The sequence below is a fragment of the Urocampus carinirostris genome, chromosome 9 (genome assembly GCF_059441175.1).
Source record: "Urocampus carinirostris isolate Australia breed hairy pipefish chromosome 9, RoL_Ucar_1.0, whole genome shotgun sequence".
Lineage (NCBI taxonomy): Eukaryota > Metazoa > Chordata > Actinopteri > Syngnathiformes > Syngnathidae > Urocampus > Urocampus carinirostris.
In genome coordinates this window covers 11,344,473-11,363,649 of record NC_142357.1, presented here as the reverse complement: position 1 = coordinate 11,363,649, position 19,177 = coordinate 11,344,473, and the positions used below count along the sequence as shown (strand labels likewise).

Sequence of the window (19,177 nt, the reverse complement as noted above, 5' to 3'; positions counted from 1 at the left end):
TTGTAAATCATCCCGTGACCAAGAAAACCTCAGCCTACTCAATGAGTCAAATTCACCGATAGTGGCCATTGTGCAGGTGTTGATGTGTGTGGGCATTCCTGTCAGGATTAGCAGCGACTCAGACGGAATAAACTTGCGATAAAATGTCCGTTTGTTTTGTAGCTTCGTATTATTTTGACTCAAGAGAATACGTGGATAAGACAATCAAGAAGGCGTCAAGTCACACGTTCTCTTTTATTCAGCAGTCATAAGACATTATTACCTTCTTTTACTGGGTCCACTTAAGTAAAACTCTTTAGAGCATCTTTAATATTTCATTGGACATTCACAGCCCGTGTTATAAATGACACTGTGCTTTGCCGCCACCGATCTCCGGGGCGATTATGGTGCTTTTCCTCACATGCTTTATCAATGGGAACAATATGCAAGTACACTCTCTACAATATTTTTTGAGTTATTAGAGGCCAATTTGTGAGAAAGTGAGTGAGTGATCGAGTCACTGAGCGAGTGAGTCAGTCGGACAGTCAGTCAGTGTTTTTTTGTAAGGTATTTCGATTGAGTTATTATTTAGTTTGTTCAAGTGAGTCAGTAATTTAGTCAGTCGCTACACTATTTAGAAGTTATTAGGGGCCAATTTGTGAGTGAGTGAGTGAGTGAGTGAGTGAGTGAGTGAGTGAGTGAGTGAGTGAGTGAGTGAGTGAGTGAGTGTCAGTCAGTCAGTGGGTGGGTCAGTGGCTACGTCAGTCAGTCAGTGTTTTTTAAGTTATTTTGATTGAGTTAATTTTTAGTTTGTTCAAGTGTTCAGTGATTTAGCTAAAAAAGTTCAAGCAGGATTCTTCCAACTTAAAACAAACATTTAAACTGAATGATGCTATATAGCAATTAATACTGTCATTACATGACGCATGCTGATTAAGTAATCAGCGTAAATATCAATGTGATGCAACAGAAAAACCCTTGAAACTTTTGATTCAAGCAATGTATTGATACGTGCGTCAGAGTGACTCATCGCATCGCCGGTTTCTCGTTAGCGATATTGATGTTCTGACGAGGAGCCGGCAGCGTTTTTGTCTTTTACCGTTCAACTGACATCAAAGGCACTTTCTGACGTTTTTTGGAGCTCTTTTTTTACCTGCTGCGGTATCTGACGGACGCCAGATCAGAATCGACACTCTATTCTCGGGCCGTTTCATCTGCGCTCGCTACCGCTATGTAAGATCTATGGACTCTACATGAGTTGCACCTGTCAGGATCTGTTCATGTAATGCCGTCAATCCAACTATTCAGTAAATGCTTGAAACCTCGACTTTATCTTAACCCTAAGAATTGAATCAATCATTAATCTGAACTTCTACGTTGGGCTTTCAAGTCAAACCTTAAATGAAGACTCAATTGGTAACCCTGGTTCAATTAAAACTTGAATTCAAATCACTATTTGGCAAACCTACCTTCACGGTTCATAAGGGTGCTTGAAATGCTTTATAATGTTGCAATTTTAAGGGTTTGTTTTCAAGGATGAAAAGGTGCTTGTATTTTGGGTGAAGTTTGCTTAAAAATGACACTGAAAGTGCTCCCTGGTGGCTTTTTTTGCTATTGCATTTCTTCCTCCTTTGTGGTTGTTTGCAGGTGTCATTTTGTCAGTTTGCATGACATTGTCCCTTGAAGTGTTATCGCCCCCTATGGGTTGCGCACAAAACGACAGGTGCATGCTACACCTAATGGTCAATATGAAATGAGTTCAAGGATCAAGTATCAATTACGGACAATTATTATGAGACATGCAAAAAAATTGAGTTAGCATTTCCCAGTGGCCAATTGTAATGGGAAGAACTGCCTACAATTGGAAATATGAGCTACTTATTGCATTTATTTTATCCGCGATTCACACAAGGTCTAAAAATCATATGTCTTGATAAATCCACACGCAATATTTAAAAATGTATAAATAAATCGCAGATTAATTGGTGGCTCTGTAAAATGCATGATTCAAAACAGATTTTTTTTTTCTTTCAATGGTACTGAAGAACTTGGAAAATTGGCTTTGAAAGTTCATAAAAAAGTGCTTGAATTTGGCTATGCAATAGGTGTACGGACCTTGTAACTTGAAATTCTACCACTAGGCTTGAAACTCAAATCTAAATCCCTGGTGAAAAACAAAACCACAAGCAGCCTTAAAATTGAAGCCCAGACGTCCCTATCCTCAGCCACCTCCTACAGCTCATCCGACGGGATCCCGAGGCGTTCTCAGGTCAGCCTAGAGACATAGTCTCGTCAGCGTGTGCTAGGTCGGCCCGGGCCTCCTGCCGGTGGGACATGCCCGGATCACCTCCCGAGGGCGGGGTACAGGAGGCATCCTTATCAGATGCCCGAGCAACCTCAACTGGCTCCTCTCGATGCTGAGGAGCAGTGGCTCTACACCGAGTCCCTCCCGTATGACTGAGCTTCTCACCTCATCTCTAAGGGAAAACCCCGACACCCTGCGGAGGAAATTCATGTCGGCCACTTGTATCCGGGATCGTGTTCTTTCGGTCATAACCCACAGTTCATGACCATAGGTGAGGGTAGGAACGTAGATGGACCGGTAAATCGAGAGCTTTGCCTTTCTGCTCAGCTCCCTCTTCACCACGACGGACAGCCTAGAAATTCTGACCATTAAGGTTATGAACAGAATCGGTGACAAAGGGCAGCACTGGCGGAGTCCAACCCTCACCAGGAACGAATCCGACTTACTGCCAGCAAAGTGGGCCAGACTCTGGCACCGGGCATACAGGGACCGCACAGCCCGGATAAGACTGTGCGGCACCCCATACTCCCGAAGCACCCCCGCAGGGCCTCCCGAGGAACACGGTCGAATGCCTTCTCCAAGTCCACAAAACACATGTAGATCGGATAGTCAAACTCCCATGCACCCTTAAGGACCCTGCAGAGTGTGTAGAGCTGGTCCAGTGTTCCACGGCCAGGACGAAAACCACACTGTTCCTCCTGAATCCGAGATTCGACCTCCTGGCGGACTGTCCTCTCCAGTACCCCTGAATAGACCTTACCAAGGAGGCTGAGAAGTGTGATTCCCCTGTAGTTGGAACACACTCCCCGGTCCCCCTTCTTAAAGAGGGGAACCACCACCCCAGTCTGCCAGTCCAGAGGCACTGTCCCTGATGTCCAAGCAATGCTGCAGAGGCGTGTCAACCATGACACGCCCACAACATCCAGAGCCTGAATGAACTCCGGGCGGATCTCACCGACCCCCGGGGCCCTGCCACCGAGGAGGGTTTTGACCACCTCAGTGACTTCAACCCCAGAGACACGATAGCCCAACTCAGAGTCCTCCGGCTCTGCTTTAGATTAAAACCATAATTTAAAAAATTTACCCTCATTTTTAGACCAATTTAGAAGCTTAAAACTTTCTTGTGGACTTATTTTGGGGGCGACAGTAGCTCAGGTGGTAAAGCGCTCGTCTTGGCATTAAGAGGTAGCAGGTTCGATTCTCGGCTCCTCCGAGTTATATGTCAAAGTGTCCTTGGGCAAGACACTGTCAAGTCAAGTCAAGTCATTTTTATTTGTATAGCCCTAAATCACGAAGAGTCTCAACACTGAATACCTAATGCCCCTGATGAGCAGTTAGTTGCCTTGCATGGCTGATGCTGTTATCGTTTGTTGGTGTGTGTAAAAGGGAAAGTGCTTTGGGAGGTCTTCATTGACTTGAAAAGTGTTGTATAAATGCATAAAAAAATTTAAATAATACAAAAATTATTTAAATACCTTTCTGGAAATTTTGTTTAAGTTAGTAATTTTCTGGTAAAGCGCCCAAACAAAAAATGGTGGGCTAATTTTGATGGACGGTCCTGCCCTTTCTAGTACGTGTCTTCAACGCTTGAAAATTGAATGACATGGTAGACTCACCCCTAAACTGTCACGAGACGTGGTGGCGTGGAAGGTGACCGGACCAGAACGGAGGCAGGAGGCATGAAGGGAGAACTCAAATGCGTTGACGATCCATAGGTTTTATTTAATAAAATAAAAGTCGCCCAATACTCCGAGGCAAAACAGAACAATACAGAGTTCCTCCGGCACGAACTCAACAGGACAAGGCATAACAGACTAAAACAGGACAAGGCATAACAGACCGGGATTGTGAATCATGAGTAATGAACCAGCACCCGCCAAACCCAAAATCCAGCCTTAAAAAGCAGAACAGCAATCAGCTGATCTGCTTCAGCTTGAGTTTGGGGCGTGGCATACTGGTCGTCATGGCGACCGTGACAGAGCCCCCCTCTTAAGGGACAGCTCCCGAGGTCCCAAAAAAGAAAAAATTACTACCTCGCGCCCCGGAATGTTGACGATCGCGATTGGGGCAACCCTGCTCCCTCCTCCGAACACGCAGGAACGGGGAGAGGCAGGCGCCATCTGCGTCGGGCGGATCGGAATCGGCGCTCGGCAGGGGGGGTCTGGTGGCCAACTGGACAGGGGATGACAGACAGGCAGAACCGACGAGAACAGGACAGATAAACAGGACAGGCAAAATCAGGACAGATAAACAGGACAGGCCTCTACAGAAGAGTCGCACTCAGGACAGGCCTCTACAGAAGAGTCGCACTCAGGTCAGGCCGATGCAGAAGAGTCGCACTCAGGTCAGGCCGATGCAGAAGAGTCGCACTCAGGTCAGGCCGATGCAGAAGAGTCGCACTCAGGTCAGGCCGATGCAGAAGAGTCGCACTCAGGTCAGGCCGATGCAGAAGAGTCGCACTCAGGTCAGGCCGATGCAGAAGAGTCGCACTCAGGTCAGGCCGATGCAGAAGAGTCGAACTCAGGACAGGCCGATGCAGAAGAGTCGCACTCAGGACAGGCCGATGCAGAAGAGTCGCACTCAGGTCAGGCCAATGCAGAAGAGTCGCACTCAGGGGGGTCAGATTCAGAAGAGTCGACTAAGGGGGGGATCAGATTCAGAAGAGTCAGACTCAGGGGGGATCAGATTCAGAAGAGTCAGACTCAGGGGGGATCAGATTCAGAAGAGTCAGACTCAGGGGGGATCAGATTCAGAAGAGTCAGACTCAGGGGGGATCAGATTCAGAAGAGTCAGACTCAGGGGGGAACAGATTCAGAAGAGTCAGACTCAGGGGGGAACAGATTCAGAAGAGTCAGACTCAGGGGGGAACAGATTCAGAACAGACAAGACAGGACAGGAAAGACTGAACAAAATCAGTACAGGGAGAGTCAAGGCAGGCATGGGAGTCGAACAGGCAGGCATGGGAGTCGAACAGGCAGGCATGGGAGTCGAACAGGCAGGCTTGGGAGTCGAACAGGCAGGCTTGGGAGTCGAACAGGCAGGCTTGGGAGTCGGAGTCGGGCTGGCACGCAGGGGAGACGGAATAGCAGGCAATCGGCACGGGAGTCGGGCAGGCAGGCATGAGAGTCGAACAGGCAGGCTTGGGAGTCGAACAGGCAGGCTTGGGAGTCGAACAGGCAGGCTTGGGAGTCGAACAGGCAGGCTTGGGAGTCGAACAGGCAGGCTTGGGAGTCGGAGTCGGCCCGACGGGCAGCGGAGTCGGATTCGGACATGCACGCAGGGGAGAGGGAATAGCAGGCAATCGGCACGGGAGTCGGGCAGGCAGGCGTCAATTCTTCGTGGGACCCCATTCGAGGCACAGCAAGGGCCACGACGGGCGGGGCCGTGGTTCGAACGGGCAGGGAAGGCCAACTCAGTAGGCGCCTGCCGAACTGCGCTCTCCAGCTCTCCCCAAGTCGCGCTGGGATCGTTCGCTGAGTTCTATTTGTTGGCTGGTTCATTCTGTCACGGAATGGCGTGGTGGCGTGGAAGGTGACCGGACCAGAACGGAGGCAGGAGGCATGAAGGGAGAACTCAAATGCGTTGACGATCCATAGGTTTTATTTAATAAAATAAAAGTCGCCCAATACTCCGAGGCAAAACAGAACAATACAGAGTTCCTCCGGCACGAACTCAACAGGACAAGGCATAACAGACTAAAACAGGACAAGGCATAACAGACCGGGATTGTGAATCATGAGTAATGAACCAGCACCCGCCAAACCCAAAATCCAGCCTTAAAAAGCAGAACAGCAATCAGCTGATCTGCTTCAGCTTGAGTTTGGGGCGTGGCATACTGGTCGTCATGGCGACCGTGACATAAACCAGCTAGAAGTTAGGCCTTAAGAGACATTGGGTATTAATTGACCACTACATGTTGCTGTATTTTGTCATACAAAACAAAAAGAAGTGCTGAAACAACAAGAAATAATACAAGCTCACACTCAAAGTGACCAAAACGTACTGCTTTCTTTAATTTTTTTGGCAAAGCCTTTAGCAAGCTTTTTGTTTTTTTTAGGTACTTGTAGCATCAAGATGGCAGACAATTAGATCAGCTTTCTCTAGGTGAGGCTTATGTCATGTAAAATAAATACAATTTTCCCAACCTTTTTAAAAAAAAAATTAATACGTGTTTATATGATAGTAAATGTATTTTTGCTTATCATTTAAATCCATGTTGTTGTATTTATTTTATCACTACCAGGTTCTAAACAATACAAACTTTCCCTTTAAGCAGGTCCAACTTGTAATGTTGGTGTTGGAATGCACTTACAGTGAATTTTAATGAAAATACTCTAGACCAATGTTCCCTCTAATTTTCCACGGGTCTGAGCGTTCACACAAAGTCGGTGAACAACGCTTGAAACAACAGTGAGGCACCATAATCCCAAGTGTGGCAAGATGAAATGAAATGAAATGAAATGATCTGCATTTATATAGCGCTTTTCAAGTCAATGACTTCCCAAAGCGCTTTACATTGTGCTTCACATTTCCCAATAGCGGCCGTGATCTGTGCAGCCATGTAAGGCGCTAACCTGCTTATTGGGGGTAATTGGGGGTTCAATGTCTTACCCAAGGACACTTCGACATGTAACACGGACAAGCCGGGATTCGAACTGGGATCCCTTAATCCTAAAACGATCGCTCTACCTCCTGAGCTACTGCCGCCCCAATAATATAATTATCAAACATGTCCAAAACTTGACATCAAGTTACATTTTGCTGAGTTTCCAGCAATGCAAATATATTTTTCTCTTTTGAATGAATTGACTCATATACCATTGCAAAGGTTGTACGGCCTACAAACGTCGTTTGTTCTTACAATTCTTTCACAAGATATCCATTTCTTTTTATTTCCTGATATATTTTGTCGCATAACATTAACACTTTTGGGGGCTTATTTAGTCGGTTGTAAGATACAGAACTGTACTTAATCACATTGTTTAGTGGAAGTACAATGTTGGCAACAAGATTCACTTGATATCATTGGAATTCTTTTGAATGCAACACAAACTTTAGTCTTTTTTTTTCCTTAAAAAAAAATCATTGTGTTTATTTTTTCCAAGCTGTTACTTTTTTATTTTTGTTCTCTATTTACTTTTTTCCTACATTTCATTCTTTTTTTTCTGGCTTTTTTTCTAAATTTTCCTTCTTTTTTTTTCTCTTTCTTTTGTTTCTTTTTATCTTAGCTTTTCACTACTTTTTCATTTTGGTATTTTTTTCTTTTTTGTTCTATTCCCCCCTTCCTTTAAGTCATTTTGTGCATAATTTTACTTAATATTTAGTCATGTTGGGATTAAAGAAGCAAAAACAACATAAAGAGACGTTTAGGACCCGAAAGAGCCGGTTCCTTTTATTGAGCCGAGCCGAAGAAGCCGGTTCTCGACATACTCTACTAACTATACTCAACTTCGTTCGACTTCAAAATACCGCATTTAGGACACAACGTCAGGGGAACCCGTGTATTTTTACCTTCATGCACTGTAACTTTAACTTAAGTCGCTTCTTAATTAGTAGTTTTGAGCCCTCATTTTTGTGCGCTGGCTAGATTTTCTTGTGCGCAGAGAATGTGCGAGCAGTGCGCAATTGCGCACGCGCGCAGCTTAGAGGGAACACTGCTCTATACTCACGAAAAACCTGATGAAACTTATCGTAAAACTGTTAATAATTTGAATAATTTACCTATCTTTGAATAAAAAGCAAACCAAGTATTTAAAGAGAAACTAACCCTTTTGGATATCATCCATCTTGGCTCTGTGCCACAGTCTAAGTACATCTTCGTGAATTTGTCTGACAGAATCTGCGCTGAAGTTTGGAGATGAATCCTACCTCAAATACGTCTATGGAATGGACGAGGACCATCAGGATTTGTCCATCTCCCTGAACTTCAGGACCTTCCAGCAAGAAGGTCTTCTCATACTGGCTAATGGCACTGACTGGGGAACCTTAGAGGTAAGTGAGCTTCCACCACTAAAAAAGTTCTGACAATTTCAAGTATAACCCTCTCCCCCCAAAAAGTCAAAAAATATCAAAGGATACAAGTTATTTTAAGATCAAGCAGCCATTTCAGTTATGATGGCTCAATTATAACTAAAACACAAAGAGGGTCATTGGGATTTTCCTTAATGAACAGTCACACAAAAAACATTTCCGTAAGTCATGTTTATAAAGCGTCTGGAACTATGAAGCAGCCATTTCAATTTATTCTGAATTCTTTGAACTGCCCAAGAGATTTGACATATGTCATATCATAAAGGGGGGAAAAAAAATCATTGGAATTCCCGAACAGTTTAAAAAAATTGTCATTTATCAGGGGACACCAAACTCAGCATTGTTGTTCACGGAGTTAAAAACAGTTTTATTTATGATCAAAGGTTACACCTAGTTCCAACTAAATTCAGTTTGATTATGATGTTTTTATTTTAACATACTGTAAGTTTCAGACTATAGAGCAGAACCAGTACCATTGCAAATGAACATTTGTACATAACTGCACCTGATATATAAACTGCCGGTCCTTGCATTATAAAATGAGTTTAAGTAAATCTGTTGTCTGTTGCTGAGGTGTGCCATAAAACAGTCAGTCCTTGGTCTATCTCCCTCTACCACGAATTGCACGCATCACTCTACATTTGCAGACGCTCGGCAAAGCAATACGTTACATACACTTTCTTTTAAAAAAAGAGTCATCAGATTTTCTGCCATTATGAAAAATAAGCTCATGCAACCAAAAAAGAATGACAAAATGGCTTGACTTGCTGTTAACCAGCTAATACTCTCACTCATTCTATTGTTTGTGGCTGAAGTGTATGTCAAATCAGAATCCTTGGTCTCAATATTTTCTTCTGCCATGAGGCAAGAGAATTGCATGCTATGATTCTATAAACTATGCTTACTGATTCTATAAATTATATTCATAATATGAAGTGAAAATGCAATGATTTTCTTTTTGGGGAGGAATCCAAAAACTGTCAAAAGTTAAATACAAAGAACTTTAACACCGAAAAAATATACAGTAGTTGTATATATATTTATAATTTTATATTCCATGACCACAGTAGAGGCTTAGCATCACCAGCCTACCCTGACTTCTTGGCACTGAAGCCAAATTGTTAAAAACGTTGTAAAAGTAAAGTATACGCTTATAATCCGGAAAATACCTTATTATAGAATGTGAATTTACTTTTTTCGGTGCGCTTGATCGACCCTCTCTGTGCCTCCATGTGACGCCATCCCCCGCGAAAAAAGCGTCATGAGACTTTTGAAGGCAATCTAATAGGGAAAAAAGTCAACCAAAAAGAAAAAAAACTCATCCCTCGATAGAATACGCGAGCGAGCTGTGCACAACAATGCGTGAGCGCCGAACGGTTTGTATTGTACGTGGCGGCCATGAATAATTCTCTGAGCATATGAAGTGCCGCGTGAATCCGCCCCTCGTGGGGCTTGCCGCACGCTGGCAGAATTTTCAAGGAGGGAAAAAACTTTCAAAAGGATACCTCATCCTGGGCACACAGTGCCGCACTTCTGCGCGATGGAAATACGCTAAGACAGTTGCATTGGGAGAGGGATGAACTTCAGAGAGAAATTTCAAAGATGGTCATCTGTGGACTCCCACCTTGAGTTTTGAAGTGAGAAGATGTTTGAAAAGGTTAGGACGAAAACAACAGACCGGTTCACACTTGTTTGATTTGACATTTCAACAAAACAAGGATGCAATGTACTTCCAGGAATTTTTCACCGTTCTGAGCATCCTCAGCTCACAGAATGTCACACTTTCACTGTGCCAGTCAATGCCGTTTTTTCCTCTTTCTCTGTCCCGCATAAGAAAGACCACTGAAAATAGAACATTCATAAGCAAAGAGTCCAGCATAAACGTTTTCGACCGAGGTGCCACAAAAAAATAACAACTGACCAATTTTTTAAGAGTGTGCCAGATTTCAATTATCATTCATTTTTGATACGACCTCACAAGACATCATATTCATCATTCAAGGGTCTTTATACGGGGAGTGAGGGCTAAATCGAGCAAATACTCTATAAGGTAAAGTTGAATACTGCTAAAAATCTTTGACCATGAAAGCACGCTCATCTTTTGTATTCTTTACCTGGTTAAAATTCATCATAATTCATGAAACTGTAAATCAGGGGTCATAAACCTTTTGTAAACCGAAAGCTACTTTTTTTTAAAAGTTTAGAGAAAGATTGCGTGGTGTTGGCAGAGGCTGGTAGTAACGAGTTACAGCCATCCATCCGTCCATTATCAGCAGCGCTTATCCTCAGTAGGCTCGCGGGGGTCCTGGAGCCCATCCCAGTTATCTTCCGGCAGTGGGCAGGGGACACCCTGAACTGGTTACCAGTCAGTAGCAGGGCCGGGTTACATTTACTCCGTAATATTTTCTTGAGTACGTTTCCAGACATTTTGTACTTCTAAGAGTATTTTTGTGTCACTATACTTTTTACCTTTACTTGAGTTGATCTGTGGAGAAGAAACTGTACTCTTACTCCTCTACATAAGGCTACATAAAACCTGTTACTTAAATCCCCTCCAAAAAAATAAGCTTTTGTCTTTCTGTCCGTCTGTCTGCGCATTTACTTGTGAGCAGGGTTACAAACGTTTTTTCTATACCTACTTTCTAGGTGTTGGTGTGTTAGTTTTGTAACACATGAAAGGTCCCCATTTCGAGACTAGGTGGAAATATATGTTGGCCTGTAGAGGATTGAGGGCCACTAGGCTGTACTTGGGTCCAACCAACCAACCAACCAACCGGACAGCCAGCCAGCCAGCCAACCAACCAACCAAAATATGTAAACAAAGGCATGCGGATAAACTTAATTAAGCTATACTAACACTATGCTAGCACTGAGCTGCTTATAGTCATGCTTTCTCCGTTCCAAACACGTAAGCTTGGGAAGACATTCATCTCTGTAAGTATGAAAATTATTTTTGTGGTGTTAGTTTGTGTTAATTGTTTTTTGTTTGATGTACAACAAGTATATGGAATCCAGTACATAGAATTATTTAATGTGTAGTTACTTCATGTTCGGTTTTATGATTTATCTACCTTGAAATAGCACGTTAAAGCTCAGCTAAAGCTAAGCTAAAGCTAAGGTAAAGCTAAGATTTTATTCATAGACACTCATCTTAATACGTTTGGAAAAAAATTTACCCGTTAAGTTTAACTTACTTTTGGAAGAGTTAGGCGACTTCCTCTTCTGTGGTAAAAAGTGGACGAAAAAAAGTGATGCAACAATTTTCTCAACAGCATCAAGCTCTCTCTTTCCACTTTCATTTCAAAAGAAACGGCTTGCCTCTTCTTTAAGCTTTACAACAACCATATCGAATGGATGCACAAGATATTAAACATTAAAAACGTTAAAGTTCCTAACGTGCTAGAGATACAGTGCAGTGTGTATACACACAAACCAGGAAGTAGAAGTCTGATTTTTTCTTTGAGGTGGATGCTGGGTGACCTCTCACAGCGCCACCCGGGGGAAAGAAGCACGACAGCACTGTCCCCTACTTGGATAAAGGTGCACACAATACAAAATCTAACTTACAGCAATGTTTTTCGTACGTACCGTTGTTTGTAACTCGAATGTTCGTAAGTAAGGGGAGCGTCTGTATAGACCTCAAACGCTCAACGAGGGCTCGTCGTGAATGAGTTCAACTGATTTTCCCAGCAGCAATAACCCGTCTCATTCACGTCCATGTCAGCTTTCTTCCTCCAGTCCGTGGCGTGGGGGCGCCTGTTAGTACGGGCAAAGACCTCCCGGGGGTGCATTCGGAATCCTTGCTGCGCCAGTTAATGCGGGCGCTCGCTGTCAACACGGCTGCCGTGCATGCCAATGAGCCAGTACTAAGCGAGCTCGACAAGGCTTTTTATTTTCTGTGCATTTTCTTGATCACCCAGTGTCTAACGTGTAAGTGCGAGCCTGTGTGTATAAGAAAAACACGATTGTGGGACACTCTTCCCAAAGGAGGCTCCAACGGCGCCGCGGAGCTCGAGGTCATTGATTTATGAAGTTGCAAACCCGTGTCGCTTCCCTCATCCCACAGGAGCTCGGGCGGGCTCGATGCCTTGTTGCGCGTCGATGCGGTAAATCCTCTGAGCAGGCCGTGTTGAAATATCTGGCAGCGGAGATGACACCCAGTGATGTAAAATTGATTACAAGGCGAGGCCGTCTCTTGTTCCGCCGCCAATACTTGTTCAGCATCTTTGCCACGAAAGGAAAGTAGGAAAGTCTCGCTGCGCTTCTTCCTCTGCCAACCAACTTGTTCTGGCCACTTAGAAGTCCAGTGATAATAACAGCGTGAAATTATCAACACTTGTTTTTTTCTACATACCTTTCGGCAGTGTTGGGCGCATTACTAAAAAAAAGTCATTAGTTTTGGTTACTAGGCACTTCATTTAAAACGTAATTTCGGATTAAGTCAAGTCTTGTTTATTTATACAGCCCTTAATCACGAGGAGTCTCAAAGAGCTTTATCCAACCACTGGTATTGTTACACCATCCCCTGATCTAAAACCTACATGAGGGCAAGGAAAAACTCAAAAAAACTCAACATGAGGAAAATGAAGAAACCTTGAGAAGGGACCGCACATGTGGCATCGCCCTTTCAGGATTACCAGACAGCAAAGGATGTTGCAATCACAAATAATATTACTGACACCCAAAAGCAGCACGATACTCTGAAAGTGACTAGTTACAAAATCTGTATATACTCGCATTGAAGCCGACCCTGTAAAACTGCTTTAAAATAGCCTCATAATAAATAAATAAAAGATAACGTGTATACCTGTGGAAGCATATTTCTTGTGCAATCTTGAGAGTTGGCAAAGGAACACTTAGCAGAGACACTCCATACCTATTTTGTCTATAAGCTTCAGACTACTTAAAGATTTCCTCCTCCATTGCCGAGTATTGTCCAAGATGTTGTATTGCAAAAATAATTTACAAATAAAAAGACCAAAATTAAGAACACCATAAATTTTGTGCTAACGTTTGCCCGATTTATCTCCTGTCGGTATGTTTTTTTTTCTATAGGCCACGCCCCCTTCTCACAGACTGCCTACCATTTTGTACTAGTGAGTCGCGACAAACAACCAAATTTGTGCATTTAAGCTGATGACCTGTTTTCTGTAATTTAGAGCTTAGATGAGAATATATGGGAGACGAAATTGTACTTGGTGCTTGAGACGCTGCTACCGTAACTGTACTGAGTTTTACTTATTGAGTCGTATGACGTTATTAGCAGTGTGATGCGGGCGGCATGGTGGGTGAATGGCTGTATCCCTCAACCACTTGGGGTTTTGGGGTTTTTAAGGGTTATTGTTCTATCTTCGTTATTCATTATCCATTATCCGTTATCGGTCAGTTCATAATACGCTACAAAGCCTTGGAGCTGGGACACTTACTCTCAGCCAAAAGGCCAAGCTAAGGGGCCGGTCACACAGCCGTTTGCGGCTGAATCACGGCTAAAATTTTGCGGGTTTTTTTTGCCCGTGGTTGCCCGCGATGGAAAATGCGCAAAATTGGCCAACCCGCTGTTCATCGGTGGTATGCCCGCAAAACAGACGCCGGCGACTGTTCCGCTTCCTCATCGCGTCATTTCCACGTCATTTTTCGTGTGGACCACGGGTATAAAAGCTCCCGAGCCGGTGTTGTGCCCAAATCCGACTCCTACGCAATATGTTATTATTGTAATAGTTTTTCATTTTTATTTTATTATCTTGTTATGAAATGAAAAGAAATGTCAAGAAATAAAAATGGATTAAGACGAGGTCACTACGGTGACGGAGATCCATGTCCACCCCTTGACGTCTCGAGCACAACTGACGTGTGCTCGGCAAATCGCGATGTATATACGCGGAGAAAGGCGTTTGACCGTCACACGCGTAACACGCTAATTTCACGTAATAACACCGCGATACAGGCGCAGAACATGCTATTACCATGCTCCACCCACGGTTACCCGCTGAAATTTCCCGTCCTACCCATGTGTAACCACGCCCTGGCCGCGGCCAGAGCACGTCGTTCCGCGTCATTTCCGCGTCATTACCTCGTGTGCCGCCCGCGGTTAACACGTGCTCAAAGTTTTGAGCAGCTCATAACTTTTTCGCGCGGCCAACCGCGTGTGAATTTCCGACCGCGAGTAAACCACTGCTGTATCTCGTCTATATGGTGGTCTCAAAGCGTCCAACAGCGCCCAACAGAGTCTGCTTCACGGCCAGAAATGTCTGGCCGTGGTTCAGCCTCGATACGCCCGTGAAAGGTTGTGTACCCGCGCTCTAAAGAATTGAGCAGCGCAAAACTGTTTCGCGCTGCCACCCGTGCGCGAATTTCCGACCGCGTGGTAAGCACTGCTGTATTTCGTCTGTATGACGAACTCAAAGCGTCCAATAGCGTCCGCCGCAAACGGTTGTGTGACCGGCCCCTAAGGTCCTAGCCCTAAAGACTTGCTGCGATCATTGCGAATACACCGTTCCCGGAAGTACTGCAATACCGGGCCGATGCGTGGAGTGGACAGAGCAAGCATAGGGCCACCATTTTCTGTGGTGTGTCTTGGGAAAGTACAGCTTAGTGGTACCCATTCTCCAGGCCAACATATGTTTGCACCTGGTCTTGAACTCGGAACCTTTCGTCTGTTAGGCGAATATGCAAACCACTGCACTATTTAAAGGCTTAGTTTTATGTAATTTTTATTTATTACGTGTTTCAGTACCCATTAACGAGAAAAGTAATTGCGTTACTCCAACACTGCCTGTCAACCTTAGCCGATTGCTCCCCCTTATTAATGATTGCATTTTCCCTTATTAAACGCTAATAACCCTTTCAAACACAACCATACCTGTCAACCTGTACGTTTTTGCCGTACAAAGTACGTTTATCATGCATTTTAAGACGTGTACGACGTACAAGAAAATCTGTACGGAAAAACGCAAATTTGTCAATTATGGGTATCATCCGGTAAACACCGACTATCACGAACGGCAAATCAATCAAGTCAAGCGAGTTCGCCGCGGTAGCCTCTATCTCGGTATCGTTTTTTTCCGTTGCAAACGAAGCGAGCGGTTTGATGCTACTGTGCGCATGCGTCTGCCGCCTGGGGATTTCCCATCATGCATCATTCCGAAAAAAAATGAAAATGGTGTGAGATTATTTTGTATTTTGTAAGGGAAATACGACAGTTTGTAAAGGCATGGAGCCGTAGAGGTTGACAGGTATGCACAACCGACGCTGACTTTATTACGTTACGTTGTGACCGGAGAAGTCGATCCCATAAAGTAGACACAAAAATCTAAATTCATCTCATTAGCCGTACCGCTTATCCTCAGTAGGGTTGCGGGGGGGCTGGAGCCCATCCCAGCCATCTCTGGGCAGTAGGCAGGGGACACCCTGAACTGGTTGCCAGCCAATCGCAGGGCACACGTGGACAGACAACTCACTCACTCAGTCACACCTAGGGACAATTTGGACCGGCCAATTCACCTGAAATGCATGTCTTTGGAATGTGGGAGGAAACGGGAGTGCCCGGAGGAAACCTACGCATGCACGGGGAGAACATATAAACTCCGCACAGTAAGGTAGCTGGATTTTGAACCCACGCAGGAGGTTCCTACGACCTCAGAGATATAGGTGGAAAAAGACCAATAAAATTTCTGTATTTTCGTACACCAAAGGAGTCAAAGTTACATCAAGCTCTGCGACTCATGCCTGCTACAAGTTTAGTGAACACTAACTGACTCAAATGACCGAAAACAAGAGCACAAAGCGACTCTGATTGAGTACTCACAAGTAGATTAAACAAAGACGAAAAAGCCTTTGCGGCTAGACCATGAAGTACAAGAGTTGACAAAGCTTGCTATGCTTGCAGTTAGAAAGAGTGGATGATAATATGATAATAATCTGTCAAAGCAGTGAAAGTTGCTTGACCTCTTTTATATCTCACTGCTTTGAACTCTAACCTCTTAGTGACATCACCTTAAACAAAGACATGACATTAAGTGGCTTGCGAAACTATTTGGCCCTCTTGAACTTTGTGACATTTTGCCACATTTCAGACTTCAACATCAATATATAAAACTTATTTCTTGTGAAGAATCAACAATAAGTGGGACACAATCATGAAGTGGAACACACTTTATTGGATATTTCAAACTATTTTAACAAATAAAATTGAATAAATACTTTGTAGTGCCACGTTTTGCTGCGATTACAGCTGGTATGTCTCTATCAGTTTTGCATCGAGAAACTGATATTTTTGCCAATTCCTCCTTGCAAAAAAGCTTAAGCTCAGTGAGGTTGGATGGAAAGCGTTTGTTAACAGCAGTTTTCAGTTCTTTCAACAGATTCTCAATTGGATTGAGGTCTGGACTTTCACTTGGCCATTCACCTTGATATGTTTTTGGTTAACCATTCCATTGTAGCATTTGCTTTATGTTTTGGATCATTGTCTTGTTGGAAGACAAATCTCTGTCCCAGTCTCAGATCTTTTGTGGACTCCATCAGGTTTTGGTCCTGTATTTGTATTTGGCTCCATCCATCTTCCCATCAATTTTAATCATCCCTGTCCCAGCTAAAGAAAAGCAGGCACAAACCATGATGCTGCCACCACCATGTTTGACTGGGGATGGTGTGTTGAGGGTGATGAGCTGTGACGCTTTTACGCCAAAAACAACTGATTGTTGTCCTATGGACAGATTCTCCCACCTCAGCGATAGACCCCTGCAGTTCATCCAGAGTGATCATGTGCCTCTTGGCTGCATCTCTGATCAGTTTTCTCCTCGAATGACCTGAAAGTTTAAGAGGACGGCCCAATCTTGATAGATTTGCAGTGGTCTGATACTCCTTCCATTTCATTAATATTGCTTGCACAGTGCTCCTTAGGATGTTTATTTCTTTTTGAATCCAAATAAAGCTTTAAACTTCTCCACAACAGTATCTCGGACCTGCTTGGTGTGTTTCTTGTTCTTCATGATGCTCTCTGCGCTTCAAACAGACCTCTTAGAGTATCACAGTGCAGGTGCATTCATACAGAGAGTTGATTACACACAGGTGGATTCCATTTATAATCGTTAGCCATTTACATCAAAATTGAATCATTCAGAGATCCTCACTGAACCTCTGGACAGAATTTGCTGCACTGAAAGTGGCTGCACCGTGTCATGTCCAATCTCGTTGTTCACAGTGTTTAAGAACATCGATAGCATGACAATAAAGACAATTCAGTTCAACATTGATTAAAAATAAAGCCGCTTTGTGAGACAAGACACAAGACATGATAACTGCATGGCTATGCTTTTTTAGTTTTTCCCTCAGGTTTTAGATCAGGGGATGGTGGAATAACAGTTCGATTGGACACGGCACTCCAGGGGGAAATATGTAATAAAGATTTCAAAAAGGGAAAAAAAATGTAAAAGATAATCGGGATAAAGGCGGAAAAAATAAATAGTATTGTAGTTATTAGAGACCTGCCTGTTATAATTATAGTACCAAAAGTGCAAAGAGAAGAAGTCACAATAACATTAAGCAGCAACAACAAAAAAACAAAATTTCACAGTTTCATTCAACAGTAACGAAAGAATTAAATGTCAAATCAGAAAAAAAATCACAAGACATAGAATAGAAGAAGAATAGAATATGCCTTTATTGTCATTGTTACAACATGGGATATGCTGTGGCAACGAAATTGGACGACTCCAGTTCCACATTTACAGTGAGGATAAGGAAACAAAGAGACAAAGGAACAAAGAACTAACTGACTTTGTTGTAAGTAGACATGTTTCCACAGTTGTGTGTGCTCGTTGATGGATCATGGATAATGTCACAAATGACAGTCTGCCCGTCTCATTTAATTTATTCAGTTTCATTTCATTAAAAAGATTGGAGGCTTTCATTGTCTAGCCAATTTAACTCATCTTAACAAGGCTAATATCAAAATAATAAAAATGGTGTCCCATGCAGTTTTCCAATGTTAGAAGCAGAAACAAGAAATATTATATTGTCATTTGTTAACAACTCATATCGTAATTTTCCTCCTTACATTAATGTAAAACAGATGTTTGGGGCTGATTGTCGTCAATGACACAGAGTGTGTTTAGAGTAAGAAGTACATTCGCATTGCTTTTCTGTCACATTAAATAAACTTTCGTCTTATGTAGTCGTTTTTTTATGCAAATGGTACCCGGCTTCACTTTGCATCAAGATTATGCATATTTTTATAAATCTCAAAGCCCACTTAAACCTGCTGCTCACCGTGCGATGCGGCCGTACTCTATTTGGGCTTTAGAGTTGGCGATTCATACCTGCAAAATGAGCCATTTGATCAATGGACTCCTCGTAATATTAAACTCTAAGACTGCACACGCACTCTAAATTTTACTCGATTGCTTTTATTAAATCATAAAAAGCTTGAGTTAATGTCAAGGAGGAAGCAAGTTGAGCGAGAGGACGTTTTAAAAGGCTCTGCTTGCTCCCATTTACTTGAATTTACCTGCCACAATCCTAAAATCACTCCCTAACACTTAGGCAACACGTAATGCAAGCATAGATACTTTATCCACAAATAAATTTTAACCGCTTTTAGGACTGAATCACTTACTGCAAAATGTCTCAAATGCCCAAGAGTGGGTGCGGATCCGCCCGGGATAACCAGGCTTTTTACCGGAAATTGAACTACTATCAAAACCGAATGAATTATTGTTATCTTAGTCCCAGAAGCACATATTAACATACTGTAATTCAATTGCTCGCTTAAGTACGTGCCAGTGTTACATAATCAGAAGCTCATTATAAACCCACCATGTCGTTTTTAAAAATTCAAAATTAGGCATTGAGTTTCATTAACGTCTC

At 43.2% G+C, this 19,177-nt stretch overlaps 1 protein-coding gene across 1 annotated transcript in view; it reads left to right on the top strand.

Moving 5' to 3' along the window:
• Positions 1–19,177, top strand: part of fat2 (FAT atypical cadherin 2) — a 168,419-nt gene that overhangs the window by 123,530 nt on the left and 25,712 nt on the right. Inside the window, exon 22 of the mRNA XM_088344531.1 lies at positions 8,121–8,275. Within this exon, the coding sequence (XP_088200657.1) occupies positions 8,121–8,275 (155 nt within the window). The remainder of the gene's footprint in view (positions 1–8,120; positions 8,276–19,177) is intronic.